The sequence below is a fragment of the Cervus elaphus genome, chromosome 12 (genome assembly GCF_910594005.1).
Source record: "Cervus elaphus chromosome 12, mCerEla1.1, whole genome shotgun sequence".
Classification (NCBI taxonomy): Eukaryota; Metazoa; Chordata; class Mammalia; order Artiodactyla; family Cervidae; genus Cervus; species Cervus elaphus.
This window is the reverse complement of record NC_057826.1, coordinates 53,985,242-54,005,270: the sequence shown is the minus strand read 5'-3', so window position 1 is coordinate 54,005,270 and position 20,029 is coordinate 53,985,242. Positions and strand designations below refer to the sequence as shown.

General features: G+C 38.6%; 1 protein-coding gene across 1 annotated transcript in view; it reads right to left on the bottom strand.

Annotated features, from left to right (window-relative positions):
* Window positions 1–646: 646 nt before the first annotated feature.
* RAB8B (RAB8B, member RAS oncogene family) overlaps window positions 647–20,029 on the bottom strand; it is a 68,951-nt gene continuing 49,568 nt past the window's right edge. The window contains exons 4-8 of the mRNA XM_043918881.1: window positions 10,955–11,032; window positions 9,880–9,969; window positions 8,507–8,572; window positions 5,716–5,766; window positions 647–4,917 (exon numbers count right to left, since the gene is read on the bottom strand). Coding sequence (XP_043774816.1) covers window positions 4,825–4,917; window positions 5,716–5,766; window positions 8,507–8,572; window positions 9,880–9,969; window positions 10,955–11,032 — 378 coding nt within the window. The 3' untranslated portion in view covers window positions 647–4,824. The remainder of the gene's footprint in view (window positions 4,918–5,715; window positions 5,767–8,506; window positions 8,573–9,879; window positions 9,970–10,954; window positions 11,033–20,029) is intronic.

Here is a 20,029-nt window from a genome sequence, read left to right as displayed (position 1 = left end):
AAAGATATGTGTGAGTTCAAGTGTGACAAAAATCAAAGGCTGGAGAGAAAGAGGTGGAGGTAGCAAAGGACTTTGCCAGGCTTAAGGGTTTAAGTGTGGCAGTGATAGATTTAAAAACCATTCAGCACTGTGAAAACTGGAGAGGAGGAAAATAAAATTAGAGACCAGAAGACTGGTTAGAAGAGGTTACAGAAATCTAGGCAAAAGATAAGGAGGTCTGAACAAAGAGAAACTAACATGACATTGTAAACCAACTATAAATCATCAAAACTGCTGTAAAATATAAATAAAATTTCCCTCTCCCAAAAAACAAACAGAAAAGAACTCTAAGTCAGATGTGAAAGTGAAAGTGAAGGTGCTCAGTCATGTCCGACTCTTTGGGATCCCATGACTGCAGCCTCCCAGGTTCCTCTGTCCATGGGATTTTCCAGGCAAGAGTACCGGAGTGGGTTGCATTTCCTTCTCCAGGGGAATCTTCCCGACTCAGGGATTGAACCCGGGTCTCCTGCATTGCAGGAGATGTAAAGTCTGATGTAAAGTCAGATGTAAAGTTTGCTAAAATATCTCAGGTCTACCATGGTTTATGACACATACCTAGCAAATTAGAAAAGACATTTTTTAAACATGCATTTCAGAGAGACATGAGTATTTTCATTATGTAGTTTTTATTTTAGACGAACATTGTAAAAAAAAGTTCATCTGGAATAAAATCCATTTTTTTTTCTTAAAAAAAAAAAAAAAAAAAAAAACCCCAAAACACAGTATCATTATCAGTACACAGTTAATGAGCTGGCTTAAACAAGATTAACAACATGACAGGTTCACTTTATCTGCCGGTTTTTCACATTAAGCCGTTGGAGCAAAGGTAAAGTATGCTGAAACATAGACAGGAGGACAACTCTATGGAAAAAACAGGTATTTCCCACTGGCGACATGATTTTAGTCAAAAACTTTAAGGTATTTTGCTTTAAAGGAACAGTGTCAGCTGCAAATAAACAAAATAAGACCCATCTGTAAGGCCATAGGAATGAATTATAATTAAATTCACATTTTAAAAAAAGGTAAGAAATGAAACAAGTTCTATTAGTTCTTGGCAATAAGAAATGCAACTGCGTATGGCACAAGCATTTTAAAAAATGAAAATTTGAAAATATACCTATAACAATTGCTTGCTAATTTCTATTTCTGCAAATTTCACTTACATTTTTTATAGTGATCATAACATTAATTTTATTAGTCTGAAAAAAGACCATTTCTACTGTAAAATTGTGCTAGTACTTGAAATTTTATTAGCATATCCTGTCCATCTACATCTCTACAGGACAAGGAATTTTTTAGACATTCCCCCACCCCCTTCTTTGGATGTAACAAGATGGAAAAGGAATGTCCTTTCTGTTAAAAGAAAAAATCTAAAACATCTGACATGAGAAACGAGTGCTTAAAATCTGAGATAAGTAAACCAACATAACAAAATGCTGTTTTAAAATTTTAAGCTTAGAAACTCGTCTTTTGAGATTAATAACTAAATTTATAAAGAAATCAAAGTTATGAACAAGCAAAGAAAGTCTGCTTACATGTATCACTTACTGCTCACAAGAAAAACTCAGTAAGCCTTAATACAGATTCTCAGCATTCAGAATCTGTAAAATGGAGTTATAATCTCTTATTTAGAAATTTCTGCAAACATTTATCTATATTGCACAGCTAAATTTATTAATGGAGACAGGAAGATAATACTTTTTTTTCTGCTCTATTGGATAAGACATGTGTGTTCTATCCTAAACTACCTCCTACCTTTTCCAATGATGCTTTAGTTCAAAACAAAACCTAGAGTCTAAATTGTGCTGGATACTTAAAGACTGGCTCACTGTTTTTCTACTAGGTATTAGAATACTAGTTAGCTAAATGAGGTATAATTAAAAAATAGTCCTTCAAAGTAAAGAGTATAATCTTCTGAAAATCTGTAACAAAGACTGCACAAAATGTTCATGTGAAGAGTAAGAAAGCCTGCAGCACCCGCCTAACTGATGCACAGGTGGATTATTTTCCCATCATCTGTATGAAGAAAAATGTAGCTAAAATAAGTTCCCAGTGAAACATTTTACAATTAACTGACCTACATGCTACTTAGTTACAGCACATTTGCATTGTCTGATAACCCTCAGACTCTTATTTGAAAAGGTTGAGCCCAATCATTGTCAAAAATCAGCACACTGATAATAAAATGCAGCCACTGAACCACTAACACTGCTGCAAAAAATCTTCATGTATCCTGACCCATAAGACCACAAAAACGCTCACACAAAACTAGATTTCTTCAGTTTCAGCAGGGAAAAGACAATTATCTGTCACTAAATTCATCTACAAATAGAAAAAATAATGCACTATATGTACATTGTTAAGCAAAGTGGAATATTTATTGGGGCAGTGTTACCATGCAGAAAGTGAATTTCCTATGGTCTTAGCTCAAATTATATACAATTTAGCAAAGCTAAATGTAAGAAAATAGCAAGGATAATTTATTTCTATATAACAGAGTATATACCCCCAGTTTGCTGCTACTTCAAAGAACACTTTTGGACTCATCTAACTTTTATAGGCTCTTTCAAAGGGAAGTTCATGGAGACTAGTTATTAACCCATATGTGACACAGAAGAGAAAAGGAAAAAACAAAACAAACAAAAGCAAAGCATTCTGTTAAAAATAAAAAAAGGTTAACCACAGAATATGTCAGTTTTGGTTTGCAGACAACCCCTGAGATATAAACCAAAGTGTTAAGACACCAAAGAGTCCGAGGTAAATTACTAAGAGGGTTACATTCATAGGTGGTGTCATAGCACTTGCCTTTTAGAAATTACCTTGTTACCATCCAGAAAGCTTAACTGCTGGGATCTTTTCCTGAAAATTAATGAATACAAGATATTTCTAAGAAATTTTTTTCTTCATTTCAGAAATATATTAATATCTAATTTTAAGATGGTAGACTTACAGTCCACTTGTGATCAAGGAACTACTGATTTTACTGGTACACCAATAGGTGCTTTTAAGCCTATAAGTTAAGTACAAAAAAAAAGTCAAGGAGACTGAAATTTGTGGATATTAAGTTTAGAGAACCCATCAAAACTAGCTCTGGTATATATTTCCTGCCACTAAATTGTGCCTAACTTTTCAAACAAGTAGTGAAGACCGTTTGGTCCAAGTATTCCAGTGATACATCTTAATTTGAAGCAGAATTCTCTGCAGTAACAAGCAATCCATTTCCACTTTCATCTTCCAGCCTTAACCATCAAGCATGATGGGAACCTTTGTGAAACAAAACTGGCTTAACAGGAAGTATAATTATTAATCCCTAATCACCTCTTTATTATTCCCTCTGTGTTATGACACTGAAGGCTGGAATAATATAATGAATTTGGCACGTAAGTTAATACTAAATACTTTCTTTTTTTCCTTATGTGACAGTTTCATCTACAAAAGGCATTACCAGTACCAGTGTATGATGAGAAAGGCAGCTAAGCTTTTGGTTGGCTTTCATCCAAATGGCTGGACCAAGTTCTATAACAGTGAACCTGAACAGATGGATCTGGGTTCTACACATTTAATAATAGCTGTTGTAAAACTGAAACCATGCTCTTATTTTCTCTAACGAAAAGGTGAGACTTTTCCTAGAGGATGCACTAGGACTAATTACTCTTAATAATAATAATAAAAGTCCAATTAAAAAAAATCATTTTCACCATTACCAACAATTATCTCTGTGAAATTACATCCACAAGTTAACCTCTCTCCCTATGGGTAAGCTTTCTGTGAACTGAGTCCGAATCTAACTCTTCAGACAGGGATTATGGTAAGAACTGGGCATTACTACTAAACCAGTAAGCTAAGAGTAAATCTGGGAAAAGATATATGACATATGCTGATGTGACAAAACATCAATTAGATGCTGAAATAAAACCCTAAACTAACTCTCTGCCTACGTAAAATTCCAGCTCAAGAAGTTTACATGTAGAAACAGACAGCAGTGTTCAAATATGTTTTAGGTGAGTGATTACAATAGGTCAAACGTAGGAAAGAAGAGGGAACACAAATCTCAAGAAAAGTGACATTAAGATGATTTCCAAATGCAGCTTCAATAGAGTAGGCAGAAGTAATCAATTGAAAAAAATGATTTATTCAGCTACTCAGACTCTCCGGCAAAAAGGTCGGGAATGAAGAAAACTCGAAACAATTTGAAGAAATAAACTGTGGCCTTTGATGGGAATTTTTAGGAATTTCTAAAATAAACTTTTATCAAAATTTAATGACTCTTTTATTTAAGAAAACCAGAGCCCTTAAATAAATGCTATCAATGCAATAACATTTGGCCATATGAACCAGACCAAATATCCTAAAATTTTAGTATATTAACCTCTGCTTTAAATGTTCTACTCTTTTTTTAAAAACATTCCCAAAAGCAAATCTGTCAGAAGTGTGCAGATATGAATCTCAGATTGTGCTGTAACAATGAAAGGCTAACACTGATGTGCAAAGTGAAAAAGAAAAAGATAGCAGCTTCTGCAACACGCAATAAAACAGAGGAAAAACAAGTTAAGTCCGGCACATGTCTCCACTTCATGGCTTCCACGTTTGAAGAGTGAAGCCTGTTATCCTGATGGGCCATAAGGCTGGAATCCACTGCACACTCAGTGTGCAGAATCTAGGTATAGGTTCAGCGGTGCTCTCAGTAGCAGCCAGGCGGGGTGGTTCTGAGGCTGGGTGACCTGTGCTTTCAGAGAAGCAGGAAAGGGTCCTCAAGATGTGCTGCAGTCTCTCAGAAAAAGTTCATCAAAGTAGCGAACAACGGAAGAAACTGGTCTTCTTTGATCGGTTTTCTGTTATTTTCACTGGTCCACCTGCCCCTGATGAATTGCTGTCGTTCTGAAAAACAGAAGATGAAGTTACCAAGGAGATAAAAGTTTCATGGTTTGAGCCCAATTATCCAAAAAAATAAAAATATCTAACCATGCCCATAAATTTGTACTCAGTAGTCTAATTAGGAAGGGATCTAGTTAAGCTCTTACGCTTTCTATTTCTTTGGAAACAGTGGGTTAAAAAGGGAAAAATATTTTAAGGCGAGCACCTAATATATTAACAACATTTTAGTTAGGAAGTTCCTATTTCCAGTCCAAAGAAATTATAACCCCAAGAGTGTAAAGTATTAAGGGTAACGATGGAAACAATGTTAAGATATTGGTACCCGCAATCCTGTTAGAGTCAAGAAGAGCTGGTAACATAAGGTATACAATTACATGCAAGATTCAGGGTAAACCAAACTTTTCAGGTTGTCCTAATGAGTCAATCACTGAGATTGTTTCAAATTGAAGCAACTTCAAAATCACTTCAGCAAAAGCAACTTCAGCAAGTTCAAAATCACAGTTATATACAGAAACAGAGTATTTAACTTGTGCCATTATTACTTTAATTATTCTGAACAGAATTCAATCAAAGACCACTTATGGAGCCAGAGGAAAGAACTAAAACAGCTGCAGTTCAGAAATAAAAAAAATTGGAGGAAACAGAAATAAGAATCAAAGTTTAACTAGGTTGAAAAGGTAAGACAGGGAAAAAAATGACTTAATGTGAACATATGCCTTCTCTTTAATTAAATAAACTACATAAATAAGAAAACAAATTTAAACACGGCATAAGGAAAATAAAATTATATATTATACAAACCATTTTTCTGTTGAGTTTTGTCATTATATCTCGTGCAAGTGTAAAAAACGCCTAAAAGGTAAACCAAAAGATTTCATTATTACGTTTATCTTTTAAAATAGAAATGTAGATTTCTTTATTTCATTATAAAACAAAAATATATTACTTTAATGTTTTTAATTGAGAAAAAGAACATAATTGCAATCAGTAGACACATGACTACTGTAACTTATTTTTCAATTTTATCATAAAGGTTTTCCAAAATAATCAAACTGTCATTCATCAAATATTTTCTGCACAAAACATCTGGCACTGGGACTCCCCTGGTGGTCCAGTGGTTAAGATACGCCCTGCAATGCAGGGGACACAGGTTCGTTCCCTGGATGGGGAACTAAGATCCCACATGCCACGGAGCAACTAAGCCTGAGCGCTGCAACTGCTGAAGCCTGCATGCTTTAGAGCTCATGCGCCACAACTAGGGAGTCCATGCACTGCAACAAAAGACCTGCATGATACAATGAAGATCCCACATGATGCAGCTAAGACTCAATGCAGCCAAATAAGTAAAATATTAAAAAAAAAAAAAAACCCACAAACATCTGGCACAAGTTCCTAATATGACACTTGTTGAGTTACACAAACACCAAGATCACTTGCGAGGCAGACGCTCTACAGAACTTGTGTGTCCCCAAAGTGGGGGCACAGTTCCTGGTATAGGAGATGATGAATATCTGCTTAATAACTGAAGGAATAATTCTCCCTGGTGGCTCAGACAGTAAAGAATCTGCCTGCAATGCAGGAGACTCAGGTTTGATCCCTGGGTCAGAAAAATCCCCCGGAGAAGGAAATGGCAACCCACTCAAGTATTCTTGCCTGGAGAATTCCATGGACAGGGGAGCCTAGCAGGCTACAGTGTATGGAGTCGCAGAGTCAGGCAGAACTGACTGACTAACACTTTCATTTCACTTTCACAGCTCTGAAATCTATTTTCATAAAAATTTCTACCCTTTATTCCCAACTTCCTCTCTTTCACTCTTATGCCTGAAAATATAGAACCTCTCATGTCTCAACCTCCCCAAATCCCAACAGTTTCTATGCTCAACTAAATTCCGCACTATGGAAATAAGTTCAAATGGTAGCAGGACAAAATCTCAGTGGCATTTTATGCCCAGTGTGTCTTGACCCAACTCTAAGCCAGATGTTTTTAAGCTTTATCATCCTGACTTGGTTTCTGCAGAGCCAGGATTCTTAGGGCTTCTTCAGTTGTCTCCATGCTAAACCCACTGGTATGTCAGTCTGCGCCCAACAATTCCTCATGCCCCCAAACATGTCCAGCAGGGTTATTATTCCCAACCAGTCAGAAGAAGCAATATGATAACTACTATTATCGCCTTGTCAGTGTCTCACCGTCACACTGGTCACCTGTGAGCCACAGTTTCTAAGTAATCCCATCCCAGTTTCTGAGGTTAAGTTAAAGCTCTGGGAAAAGTGCTAATCTCCGCAGAACGCCTGACTAGAATAAGCAGCTTGAGCAATCCCCAGGTCAGTATTTCCACAGACAGAGCGCAGTGTGCTCTCTCTCTTTTCTTTGGCCATGCCATGTGGCTTGTGGGATATCTTAGTTCCCTGAGCAGGGATTGAACTTGGGCCCTCAGCAGTAAACGTGCAAAGTCCTAACAATTGGACTGCCAGGGAATCCACAATTCAATAGTCTCTTTAAGTCACAGGTGAGATGAGGGCACAGGACTAGTGGAGACTGAAGTCTAGGTACAGAAAACGTTCTGTGGCACAGTCCTACCACATCTCAGAGCAAGTTTCTCTCCTGTTTCCACAATTAAAGCTGACTGAAGAGGCTCCTCTCTTTTGCATGAAAGGAAATCCTTTTGTTGCAAGCAAAAGGAAGCATTTTTCTGCTTTTCTATTCTCCAGTAAATAAATCAGAAGAGGTTTCCTGTTTCCTAACACCCACTAGCCAACCTGAAAAAATGACCATTAGTTATTTAAAAGAAGAAAAAGTTCTGATAAGTGACCATGAGTCAAGTCATTAAAGTCTTAATTTGCGGTCATGATGTCATCGTGAACAGTGACTTAGCTTGAGAAAGTAAATGTTTACGAAACCCTCAGTATGACTGTTAAGTAAATGACCTGTATTAACACATAATACATGTACTATTTTTATGATTAATTTAAAAAAATGTTTTTAAAAAAGAAAATATTATCAAAATTCTGCCCTTCTAAAGAAAATCTATTTCTTAGAAGATTTTTAGATAATTTGGTTTTAACAGTTAACTCACTGAAAACTTATTAAAACTACTCTCTGATAAACACAGTTTCTTATATCTACTTAATGCCATTGTATTAAAAGGTATCATGCTTAATTGACTTCAAGCATGTATTCTAAGGGAATGTGTTCAGTAAGCTAACAGTTGAATTGTCTCTTGAGAGTGCAAACATGAAAGGAACTAAGACTCTGTGCTACAAGTGAGTGTAGGATGACATGAACAATGATGAATAAGCAGAGACCACAGCAGCAGGATTTCCACCTTTCCAAACAAAGGGCAAAACCGAACTTAACCTGAACTCCCATCTTCTGTCCAGTGACTCTTAATGAAGTGATAATATATATCATGTGAAAGACAGGTGCTAGAAATCCAGCAACCAAGGTCCTCATAACAGTTAGAAGCACAAAAGTTTATGAAATGGAAGTGGAAGCATTCACTAAGGCAGGAAATACCAAGGCTCGGAGAGTTGAACACAGGCACCAAGACACGAACGCTACTACATAACAAGTCACCAAACATTTTCTTCTCACCTCTTCTACATTCATACTGGATTTTGCACTCGTCTCCAAGAATTTAATCCCATAGTCAATTGCTAACTGAAAGACAAAAGAGGAACAGTGAAATTCAGGGCAAGCCTCTTGAACACGTAGAGCATTTATATTTTTTTAGGTTTTCCAAAGTCCCAAAGAGAGAGTACTTAGTTCAGAACTCCTGTGGTCCTCAAATTTCTCTGCTTTCTTCTATCGTGTTTGAAATTTAGAGATCCAATTCCATCATCCTAAGTAACTAAAATGGTACCACTTCCACTCAAAATATAACTTGAGTACTTTTCTTTTTTTCTATTATATCTTTAGTTCTCTAATATAATCACTAGAAAACATATTAGACACTTACCTCTATCATAAATTTGAGATACATTTGACTTCAAATTACAAATCTCCAACAATTACTATTATATGTTTTCATTATTTTCTTAAAAATTGGGTATTTAAGATAATAAATATTATCTTAATAAATAAAATAAATAAATTTTCTTAAACTGCATAAAAGAACTAAAGCTTAAAATATTAAAACTTAAAATCTCATTGCTTGGGTTTCTATTGATTGTGGCAAATTGTGAATTCTTCTACAGCGCCATCTATTTCCAAAGAATTCCCAGTTCATTTGCAACACCAAGACTAAGTGAATGTTTTCAAGGGAAAAAAGTGTACAGTCAGATCAAAAAACAAAATGCATTTTGCCTATACTCAAATAAAAAAGAAAGAAGCTTAAAAAAAAAAAAAAAAAAGAAAGAAGCTAAAGCAAAATTCCAAGACTTAAAAAATTGAAACATATAAGTCAGTTTGAAAAATGTCATAGAAATGAATATATATGTATAACAGACTCTTGTTTTGCAGGATACAAAAGAGGGAAAAGGTTATAAATATAAATATCTACAGCTCGATGAGTTTACAAAGAGTTTACTCATAATGACCTAAATCTAATGTGTAGTAAAATATTCTTGGGAAAAAAAAAAAGGAATTGAAAAATGATTACTGTTGAAACTTTACCTATCCTCTGACTTTTTTTCAAAGAGAAGGAATTGGTTTAACTTCAGAACTGGGAATTTGCACAGAGATATGGAAGAAACAGCCTGAACTTTCAGCTGCGCAAATCTGAAAAAGGACCAAATTGTATCTCCCAGAAAAGAGCAAATTCTTGAGGAATGAGTCATGACTACACAGTGTATGGAGTTGGAGCTTGAATACTAATTCATACCATTCAAGTATGGATTACAACTGTCTGCTGGCTTTTTAAGTGGATTAAAATATAGATATTTTAAAAAACTTCAATAAATAATAGTATGAAAATGAATGCTTAACATGAGTAGACTCCAATCTTCATTTATTCAGTTCAAATTTACCTTCTCTCCTCTTTCTTTTGATACTTGTCTTTTGTCATTCATATCACATTTGTTACCCAGGATCATTCTTTCAACATCTGAAGAGGCATGCTGCAGGGATAAAACAGTATATTAGGAAACAACATGAGAAAAACACAGTTATCCAAAAGGCAAATCTTAACCTGTCAGAAGGAGATCCATAAATTCAATTGTAAAACAAATAATCTCTTACTCAATACAAAACCAGATTCAGAGAAAAATTTTTTAAATGAGAGGAGGGGAAAGTTACAGCATAACTTTTCCCCCATAACTTGCAGTCATTCTTAGGTCTTCTTTGGTACATGAACAAACAAAAATAAAACCTATAGTTATCTAACAATAAAACTCCCAAATGTTAGTCTGGGTCAAAGAAAGGAGAGAATCTCAGTACCGAGAGAGCCAATGCAGAAGGTATTCTGGATTTTGAACTACTTAAACAATAAATTCACACAGTTTAATATAAATGTGTATGAAATTATTTCAGAGTCTGAAATGTCAGAGACATTAAAAAAAGGTCTTAATACCAATCAAACTGGAATTAAATCAAATTTTAAATATCTAAGATGAACAAAATGTTAAAAGAGCAAAATGAGTTACCAGAATCAAGATGTATTTCTGCCAGTCAAAGAGTGTGAGGGAACAGACAGAACCTGAGACCCAGACAATCCATGGGGTCGCAAAGGGTCGGACACGACAGAGACTGAACGACAACGCCTTTCTAAAGGCTCTGAGAGCACACGCGAGTTACCTCTTTCTGACCTGAGTCTTCTCCTGTGTAAAACAGGGGCTTTTTAGATTAAAGTATTTTCCAGACTGGGGACAAGTTTAAAATTCTGTGAAACTGCCCGTCTGCCTGCACTCCCTAGGCCAACGGAGTAGTCAGACTGGCAATACCAGAGACGTTACCCTCCCTGGCACTCCTCAGAGCGGAGGGCCCGGCCTGCCCGCACCCTGCTGCCAGCAGCTCAGCTCCCTGACTGGGAGACAGAAGGAGCGAGCCCTTTATAAGCACCCAGCAGGATGCTTCTCCAGTATCCACTGTCTTTCCCATACCTACCTCTTCAATGTTTCTTATCCAATTTTTAATATTGTCAAACGACTTTTCATTTGTGATGTCATAGACCAGCATAATTCCCTATAAGAGGAAAAAAAAAGATCTTTATTTAGTGCTTCATACATTTTAAAGCAAAGAATATCATGTCAGTGTACTCTTCTCTTCCAGGAACTCTGTTTGTCCTTTTTCTGTCTTTATAAAAGGAATTTATAATAAAAGTTTAAAATACAGAGAAACAAAATAAATAAAATCTTCCACTGTCTCACCATGTAAATAAATACTGTTAACATTTTTTTTTATTGTTAACTTTTAATGAATTAGTGATTATGGTAAAGGTGATACACCCTTTCTACCTGACCTCATATGATGAGAACTGGTACCAATTAAAGCTAGCAGGATATTTATGTTAAAATAGAGGTAACACTGAAGGTAAAAGGTGATCACTTCTGTTGTGCACTTATTTATTCTAAGCAGAAATTATCTTGCTTCTTACTCTTTAAAAAAATTTTTTTTAATTTTTTTGGCCACATCACATGGTATGTGGGATCTTAGTTTCTCAAACAGGGATTAAACCTGAGTCCCCTGCATTGGAAGCATGGAGTCTTAATCACTGGACCACCAGGGAAGTCCTTTTGCTTCTTACACTTATTCTAAGATTATAACCACACAACTTTAGATTTATTTCTTTTTATATGAACTGGTCAAATGTTACTAATCTAAAAAAAGTAAATCACAGACACTCAAAATATAATGCATTTGTTACACAGTTTAATGAAGGCAGGAAGACCCCATGTCTGGTATTTGTAAACAGTTAATCTTCTAAATGTTTCAGCTGACACTTGTATGCTACCCATTTCAAAATCTGTATCACAAGATTGCACTTGTGTATTAAGTGCTAGATCCACCTCTATCTATCCATTTCAACAAATATTTATTGAGTACCTACTATGTGCCTGATAGAGTAACAACTGCTAACAGTAGTAAATAAGACAGACAAAGTCCCTTCTTCTTATGGACAGTTGGCAAAGAAAACAATGAACCATTAGTTATATAATTAATTATAATTTAGACAATTGTTATGGAGAAGGCTGAGGAGTTCTGAGTGAAAATGCTAATCTAATCTGGCTGAGGGGCTACGGTGGTTCACGGAGGGTTTCCCTGAGAAAATGACATTAGAGCCAAGGCCTGAGGACTGAGAAGACTTGAACTGGGCACAGGGTAGAGGCTGGGGTGAAGAGGGGAAGCCCTCAGTGTCCAGAATATCACAGGAACGGGGTAAATTATCTTGCTCTCCAGAAAGGCCCAGAACCTATTACAATGAGTAAAGACGGTAAGACTGGCAAGAGTGCCCAGGTTTGAGGGACGTTACTGGTGGTCCAATGGCTAAGACGATGAGTTCCCAATGCAAGGGGCTGGGGTTCGATCCCTGGCCAGGGAACCAGATCCCACATGTACCAACTGAAGATCCCAGAGACTGCCAGGAAGATTGACGATCCCGTGTGCTGCAACTAAGACCCAGCACACTCAAATAAATGAATAAACATGACAAAACAAAACAAAAAAAGAGTGCCTGGATCCAGTGGGAGAAGGGCACAAGATAAAGCTGAAGGCAAAGACAGGGGCCAGGGTGCCCTGGGGAACACTGATTGGACATCAGCTCCTAGACGGCCCATTTGGTCACTGAAAACTCAACTAGGCAAAACAGAACGTTGTCTTCGTCCCCTCCAAACCTTCTCTTTCTCCCTCTACTCTCATTGTGAAGAAGTGCAGTGCAACCCTGCATGGCTTCCCTTGTGGCTCAGCTGGTAAAGAATCCATCTGCAATGCGGGAGATCTGGATTCGATCCCTGGATTGAGAGATCCCCTGGAGAAGGGAAAGGCTACCCACTCCAGTATTCTGGTCTGGAGAACGCCATGAACTGTATAGTCCTGCTGCTGCTAAGTCATTTCAGTCGTCTCCGACTCTGTCCGACCCCACAGACAGCAGCCCACCAGGCTCCCTCGGATTCTCCAGGCAAGAATACTGGAGTGGGCTGCCATGTCCTTCACCAATGCATGAAAGTGAAAAGTGAAAGTGAAGTCGCTCAGTCATGTCCAACTCTTAGCGACCCCATGGACTGCAGCCTACCAGGCTCCTCTGTCCATGGGATTTTCCAGGTAAGAGTACTGGAGTGGGGTGCCATTGCCTTCTCCAACTGTATAGTCCATGGGGTTGCAAAGAGTCGGACATGACTGAGCAACTTTTACTCACTCACTCACCCCTGCCAGCCTGCACACGCAGACCCCTGGGAGTAATTTCCTCTACCACCAGTCAGTCACTAAGTCCTATGGACTCAACAATCTCAATATTTCCACAATCCGATACCCCACATGCATGGCCTTATTCACATTTTTATCAATTAGCCTTTACCTGGGTGACTTAGGTCTCCCTGCTTTCATTCTTAACCTCCTCTAATCCACTCTCCATAAGGGCACCAGAGTTATCACCTCATTGCTTAAAATCCTTCAGCATCTCTCCATTGTACTCATAATTATATTAAAATTCTTTAAATAGTAGGCAAAATCTTTCAGGGTCTGGTTTCCAACTTTATAAATAAAAATTAAATATAAATGTAAATAAACATAACTCATATATAACACACATGTACCTGTAGATGAAAGAATTCAGGAAACAGCAAACTATTAACAGAAGCTATGTTTCACGTGGGGTTTTAAGATGATTTCTTGGGATTTTGGAAGCTTTTGAATTCAGCAGAGGCCACAAGACTGGAAAATATCAGTTTTCATTCCAATCCCAAAGAAGGGCAGTGCCAAAGAATGTTCAAACGACCACACAATTGCGCTCATTTCACATGCTAGTAAGATTATGCTCAAAATCTTTCAAGCTAGGCTTTAGAAGTGCATGAACCAAGAACTTTCAGATGCACAAGCTGGGTTTAGAAAAGGTAGATGAACCAGAGATCAAATTGCCAACATTCGTTGGATCATAGAGAAACCAAGGGAATTCCAGAAAAACATCTACTTCTTTTTCACTGACTATGCTAAAGCCTTTGACTCTGTTGATCACAAAGAACCATAAAAAATTCTTAGAGAGATGGGAGACCACCTTACCTGTCTCCTGAGAAATCTGTAAGTGGGTCAAGAAGCAACAGTTATTAGCTTACATGGAACAACATACTGGTTCAAAATGGGAAAGGAGTAAAACAAGGCTGTATATTGTCACCCTGTTTATTTAACTTATATGCAGAGTGCAGGATGTGAAATGCCGGGCTGGATGAATCACAAGATGGAATCAAGAAAAGGATCAACAACTTCAAATACACAGATGATACCACTCTAGTGGCAGAAAGTGAAGAGGAACTAAAGAGCCTCTTGATGAGGATGAAACAGGAAAGTAAAAGAGCTGGCTTAAAACTCAACGTTCAAAAAACTAACACCATGGCATCTGGTCCCATCAATTCATGGCAAATAGAAGGGAAAAAAGCGTAAGCAATGACAGATGTTATTTTCTTGGGCTCCAAAATCACTGTGGACAATGACTGCAGCCATGAAATGAAGGCACACTTGCTCCTTGGAAGGAATGCTATGACAAACCTAGACAACGTATTAAAAAGCAGAAACATCACTTTGCCAACAAACATCTGTATAGTCAAAGCTGTGACTTTTCCAGTAGACATGTATGGATGTGAGAGATGGACCATAAAGAAAGCTGAGAGCCGAAGAATTGATGCTTTCAAACTGTGGTGCTGGAGAAGACTCTTCAGAGTCCCTTGGACTGCAAGGAGATCAAATTAGTCAATCCTAAAGGAAATCAATGTTGGAAGGACTGATGATAAAGCTAAAGCTCCAATACGTTGGCCACCTGATGCTAAAAGACGATTCAGTGGAAAAGACCCTGATGCTGGGAAAGACTGAGGCAAACAGAGAAGACAGAGGCAGAGGATGAGATGTCCAACTCAATGGACATGAATTAGAGCAAACTCCAGGAGATACTAGGGATTCCCTGGTGGCTCAGACGGTAAAGTGTCTGCCCGCAATGCAGGAGACCTGGGTTTGATCCCTGGGTTGGGAAGATCTCTTGGAGAGGGAAATGGTAACCCACTACGGTACTCCTGCCTAGAAAATTCCATGGATGGAGGAGCCTGGTGGGCTACAGTCCATGGGGTCGCAAAGAGTCAGACACGACTTCACTTTCACTTTCCAGGAGATTCTGAAAGACAGAGCAGCCTGGCGTGCTGGAGTCCAGGCACAGTGGGACACAACTTAGTGACTGAACAACAAAATTACATGTAAGCTTTTCACAAGTAGAAAAATAAATATTCTTTAAATTTAAATGGCAAACAACATTCTTCTTTACCTTCCTCCTCCTAGCCGCAAAAGGAAATGTTTAACTTTGACTACACTGTAAAGATTTTACAATAAGCAAATTTAATCAAAAAAATCAAAGTGGAGAACTATACACTTAAATGCTAAATTTTATCTTACATATATTTTACAACAATTTTTAAAAGCCTCAAAAAAATGCAACCTGAATAATTCCTGATTCAAACAGCTTAGCTGACTACAATATTAAAATTAACCAAAGTATTTCCAGAGCTCTACTACCTCTTGGGCTATGTAGACAAACTGGATCTTCACTGCTGTCTGTCTGTCAAGTAGTACTTGGAGTAGTTAGCACAGGAAGTGAACACAGTGTAGTGGTTAAGGGCACAGATTCTGGAGTCAGAGACGCTCAGCCTGGGATTCACCACATGCTACACGGGAGATGCTGGAGAGATTACTTTGTTGCTCTCAGTCTGCATTTACTCATTTGGGAAGTAAGGACAGAATATTTTCCACACTGCCCTTTTAAAAAAAAAAAAATTCATTTATTTACTTTAAAAATATGTATTATTTATTTTTATTTATTTGGCTGCACCAGGTCTTAACTGTGGCACACAGGACCTTTCGTCGTGACATGTACACTTCTCCAGTTGTGGCGTCTGGGCTCTGGAGCATACACACAGGCACAATAATTACCGCACGTAGGTTCAGTTGCTCTGTGGTATGTGGGATCTTAGTTCCCCAACCAGGGATTGAACCCACATTCCTTGCAGTGCAAGGCAGATTCTTAACAACTGGACCACCAGGAAGTCCCCCAGATTGGATTTTTGAGGATCAACTGACATATTATTGTAAAGTACTTTACACAGAACCTGGAAGTTCATGGTTCACGTACTGCTGAGGCCTGGCTTGGAGAATTTTGAGCATTGCTTTGCTATCACGTGAGATGAATATAATTGTGTGGTAGTTTGAACATTCTTTTGCATTGCCTTTCTTTGGGATTGGAATGAAAACTGACGTTCTCCAGTCCTGTGGCCACTGCTGAGTTTTCCAAATTTGCTGCCATATTGAGTGCAGCACTTTAACAGCATCTTTTAGGATTTGAAATAGCTCAAATGGAATTCTGTCACTTATACTAGCTTTGCTCGTAGTGATGCTTCCTAAGGCCCACTTGACTTCGCATTCCAGGATGTCTGGCTTTAGGTGAGTGATCACACCATCATGGTTATCTGGGTCATGAAGATCTTTTTTCTTTAGTTTTTCTGTGCATATTTGCCATCTCTTCTTAATATCTTCTGCTTCTGTTAGGTCCATACCATTTCTATCCTTTATTGAGTCCATCTTTGCATGAAATGTTCCCTTGGTATTTCTAACTTTCTAGAAGAGATCTCTGGTCTTTCTCATTCTATTGTTCACCTTTATTTTTCTGCACTGATCACTGCGGAAGGCTTTCTTACCTCTTCTTGCTATTCTTTGGAACTCTGCATTCAAATGGTATATCCTTCCTTTTTTCCTTTCCTTTTAGCTTCTCTTCTTCTCTAAGCTATTTGTAAGGCCTCCTCAGACAACCATTTTGCCTTTTTGCATTTCTTTTTCTTGGAGATGGTCTTGATCACTGCCTCTTGTACAATATCACAAACCTCTGTCCATAGTTCTTCAGGCACTCTGTCTATCAGATCTCATCCCTTGAATCTATTTGTCACTTCCACTGTATAATCATAAGGGATTTGAACATCCATGAACTTCTAGATGTTCAAGCTGGATTTAGAAAAGGCAGAGGAATTCAGAGATCAAATTGCCACCATCCCCTGCATCATAGAAAAAGCAAGGAAGCTCCAGAGAAACATCTACTTCTGCTCTAGACTATGCCAAAGCCTCTGACCGTGTCGGTCACAACAAACTGGGGGAAATTCTGAAAGAGATGGGGATACCAGACCACCTGACCTGCCTCCTGAGAAATCTGTATGCAGGTCAAGAAGCAACAGTTAGAACTGGACATGAAATAACAGACAAGTTGGCTTAAAGCTCAAAATTCAGAAAACTAAGATCATGGCATTTGGCCCCATCACTTCATGGCAAATAGATGGGGAAACAGTGGAAACAGTGGCTGACTTTATTTTGGGGGGCTCCAAAATCACTGCAGGTGGTGACTGCAGCCATGAAATTAAAAGATGCTTACTCCTTGGAAGGAAAGCTATGACCAACCTAGACAGCATATTAAGAAGCAGAGACATTATTTTGCCAACAAAGGTCCGTCTGGTCAAAGCTATTTTCCAGTAGTCATGTATGATGTGAGAGTTGGACTATAAAGAAAGCTGAGCACCAAAGAACTGATGCTTCTGAATTGTGGCATTGGAGAAGACTCTTGAGAGTCCCTTGGATGGCAAGGAGATCCAAGCAGTCCATCCTAAAGGAAATCAGTCCTGAATATTCATTGGAAGGACCAATACTAAAGATGAAACTCCAATACTTTGGCCACCTGATGCAAAGAACTGACTCACTGGAGAAGACCCTGATGCTGGGAAAGGTTGAAGGTGGGAGGAGAAGGGGACGACAGAGGATGAGACAGTTGAATGGCATCACTGACTCGATGGACATCAGTTTGAGTAAGCTCTGGGAGCTGGTGATAGACAGGGAAGTCTGGTGTGCTGCAGTCCGTGGGGTCTCGAAGAGTCAGACACGACTGAGCAACTGAACTGAACTGAACTAACTTACCTAGAACCTAGGACACAGCTTGGACTCAATGACTGGCAACTATTACTAGTTTATATCTGGTTTCAGTAGCAGAAACCCTTTAACTACTTCCTATGTTTTTAGGCTAACTGATACTATGAATCAGTTGGAAATACAAATTCAGGTACACCAGTTAAAAATTTTATATATTTAGTATACAGACCTTTAACAAAAACAGCCTCTTTAGAGTTCACAAGACAGTACTGAGAAATGTTAACGCAGTAATATGGTCCCTCTTCTCCTCCGAGCCTGACTGTCCATCAGGGTTACTGCTATGCCTACACATGTTGCTGAATAGTATGAAACAGGCCAAAGGGCTCTGTCATGTGGCAGACTCAGTAGTGTGCTTGCCACTATGCTGTGCGCCTGAGCCAACCCAACTAAACCTGCCAGAACCACCACTTGTGGAAATGAGAACATGATGACCCCACATCCCACTGAAATGGATGACATGGAGGACCCAAGACTCAAGTAGAGCAGGGTTTCCTGAGGATGTGTCTAAGATTGTTTCTGGGTCTGAAATTTTTCACTGATTCACTCCTTCAGCATGTATTTATTGAACATCTATTATGTGTAAGGCCCTGGCATCATAGCAAAGTAAGAGAGACAAAAAATCCCTACCATCAAAATGGAAAGGATGATATATTTTAGAATAGCCATGATATCTAATTACATGAAATAGTGTGAAAATGGCTAGGCAATAGATAAATGAAAAAGACAGACCATCTTCAAATCTCCAAGAACATATTTCAATGATCTCTTGCATTGTACCATAAGCTAGAGCTGCACATCCAAGGCAAACATTTGCTCCACACTCTAAGTGTTCTCACCCACTGTCTAGTGAAAATGAGCTTGTAAGTGGTATCGATACGTTATTCCCCCAAAATAAAAAATTGTGTTTAAAAGATGCCTCTAATCAAAATTACGGATGAACTATTCTAAATCATCCCTGTTAAGATGTTCTTATTTACCCTTAAAAAGGCCTTTCTGGGGGAAAATAAACAACAAACAAACTTCTTCACACAAGGTAAGTTCCTTCCCTTGGATTCTAATCTAAGCAAAATAGAGAGTAGTTGACAACCACCCTTCTTAAAATAATGACTTTTAAAACCTTAAAGTATTATAGGGTGGAGAACATATATATATGTAACGCTTAGCTGTATATAGTTCCAAGGTAGGACAGCTTTAAAAAGGAGTTCCCAAAAGGAATCCCCAACCTCTGGGGGGATGTTACTGGCACTCAAATAATGGAGGGTGAGTGGCAGTGAAGGAGGCGGGGAGAGCAGCATATCAACAGAGGCATCTGTGGGTTCAGATCACAACTGCCTGCAGCAAAGCGACAGCCAGCACCCCGACAGCTCCGCCACCTCCACACCACTCTCAGCACCAACAGTCTTTTACACAACAAGCTAGGTGTGATGGCAGCTGGCACCCCAGAGTCTACCAGGCTGGTCTACCTGATCTCGACTGTGCAGTCTTCTCTCTGAGCATACGGGATTTCATCATAATTTAAAGCTCCAAGTTATACGTGACTTAGGCCTAAAAGCCAGAGATAAAGCCCTGCTCTGGGTCTGACGTTCTAGGCTCGGCTCAGTAGAGCTCAGCTTCGACACTGCCTTATTCACCATTGTACTCGCAGCACCACACAGCATCCACCATGAGCCAACAATAGAATGGGTTGTGTAGATGAAGCATCTTAGGATGGAAAACAGCCAAGTGACGAAGTTATGATAACAAGGGTAAGGCAAGTATGTAGCAAGGAAGTACTTGGTAGTCAAAGATTCACCAGATGCTAAGCCTCAGATAGTCACAGATCTTTTGGCTACTTCCTGGCCAGCTGGCAGAAGACTGGTAGAGGAGACTCCAGAAAGATGAGCCAATAAGAGTGGATGCTGTAGATCTGGTGAAAGATAAAGCATGGTGGTGGCAGGGCTGAATGGGGGAGAAGGTGCAAGAAATGAATACTTGGTCATGGAGCTTGTGGTTTGTTAAGACTTGGCAAAGGCATTAATAAAAGGACAA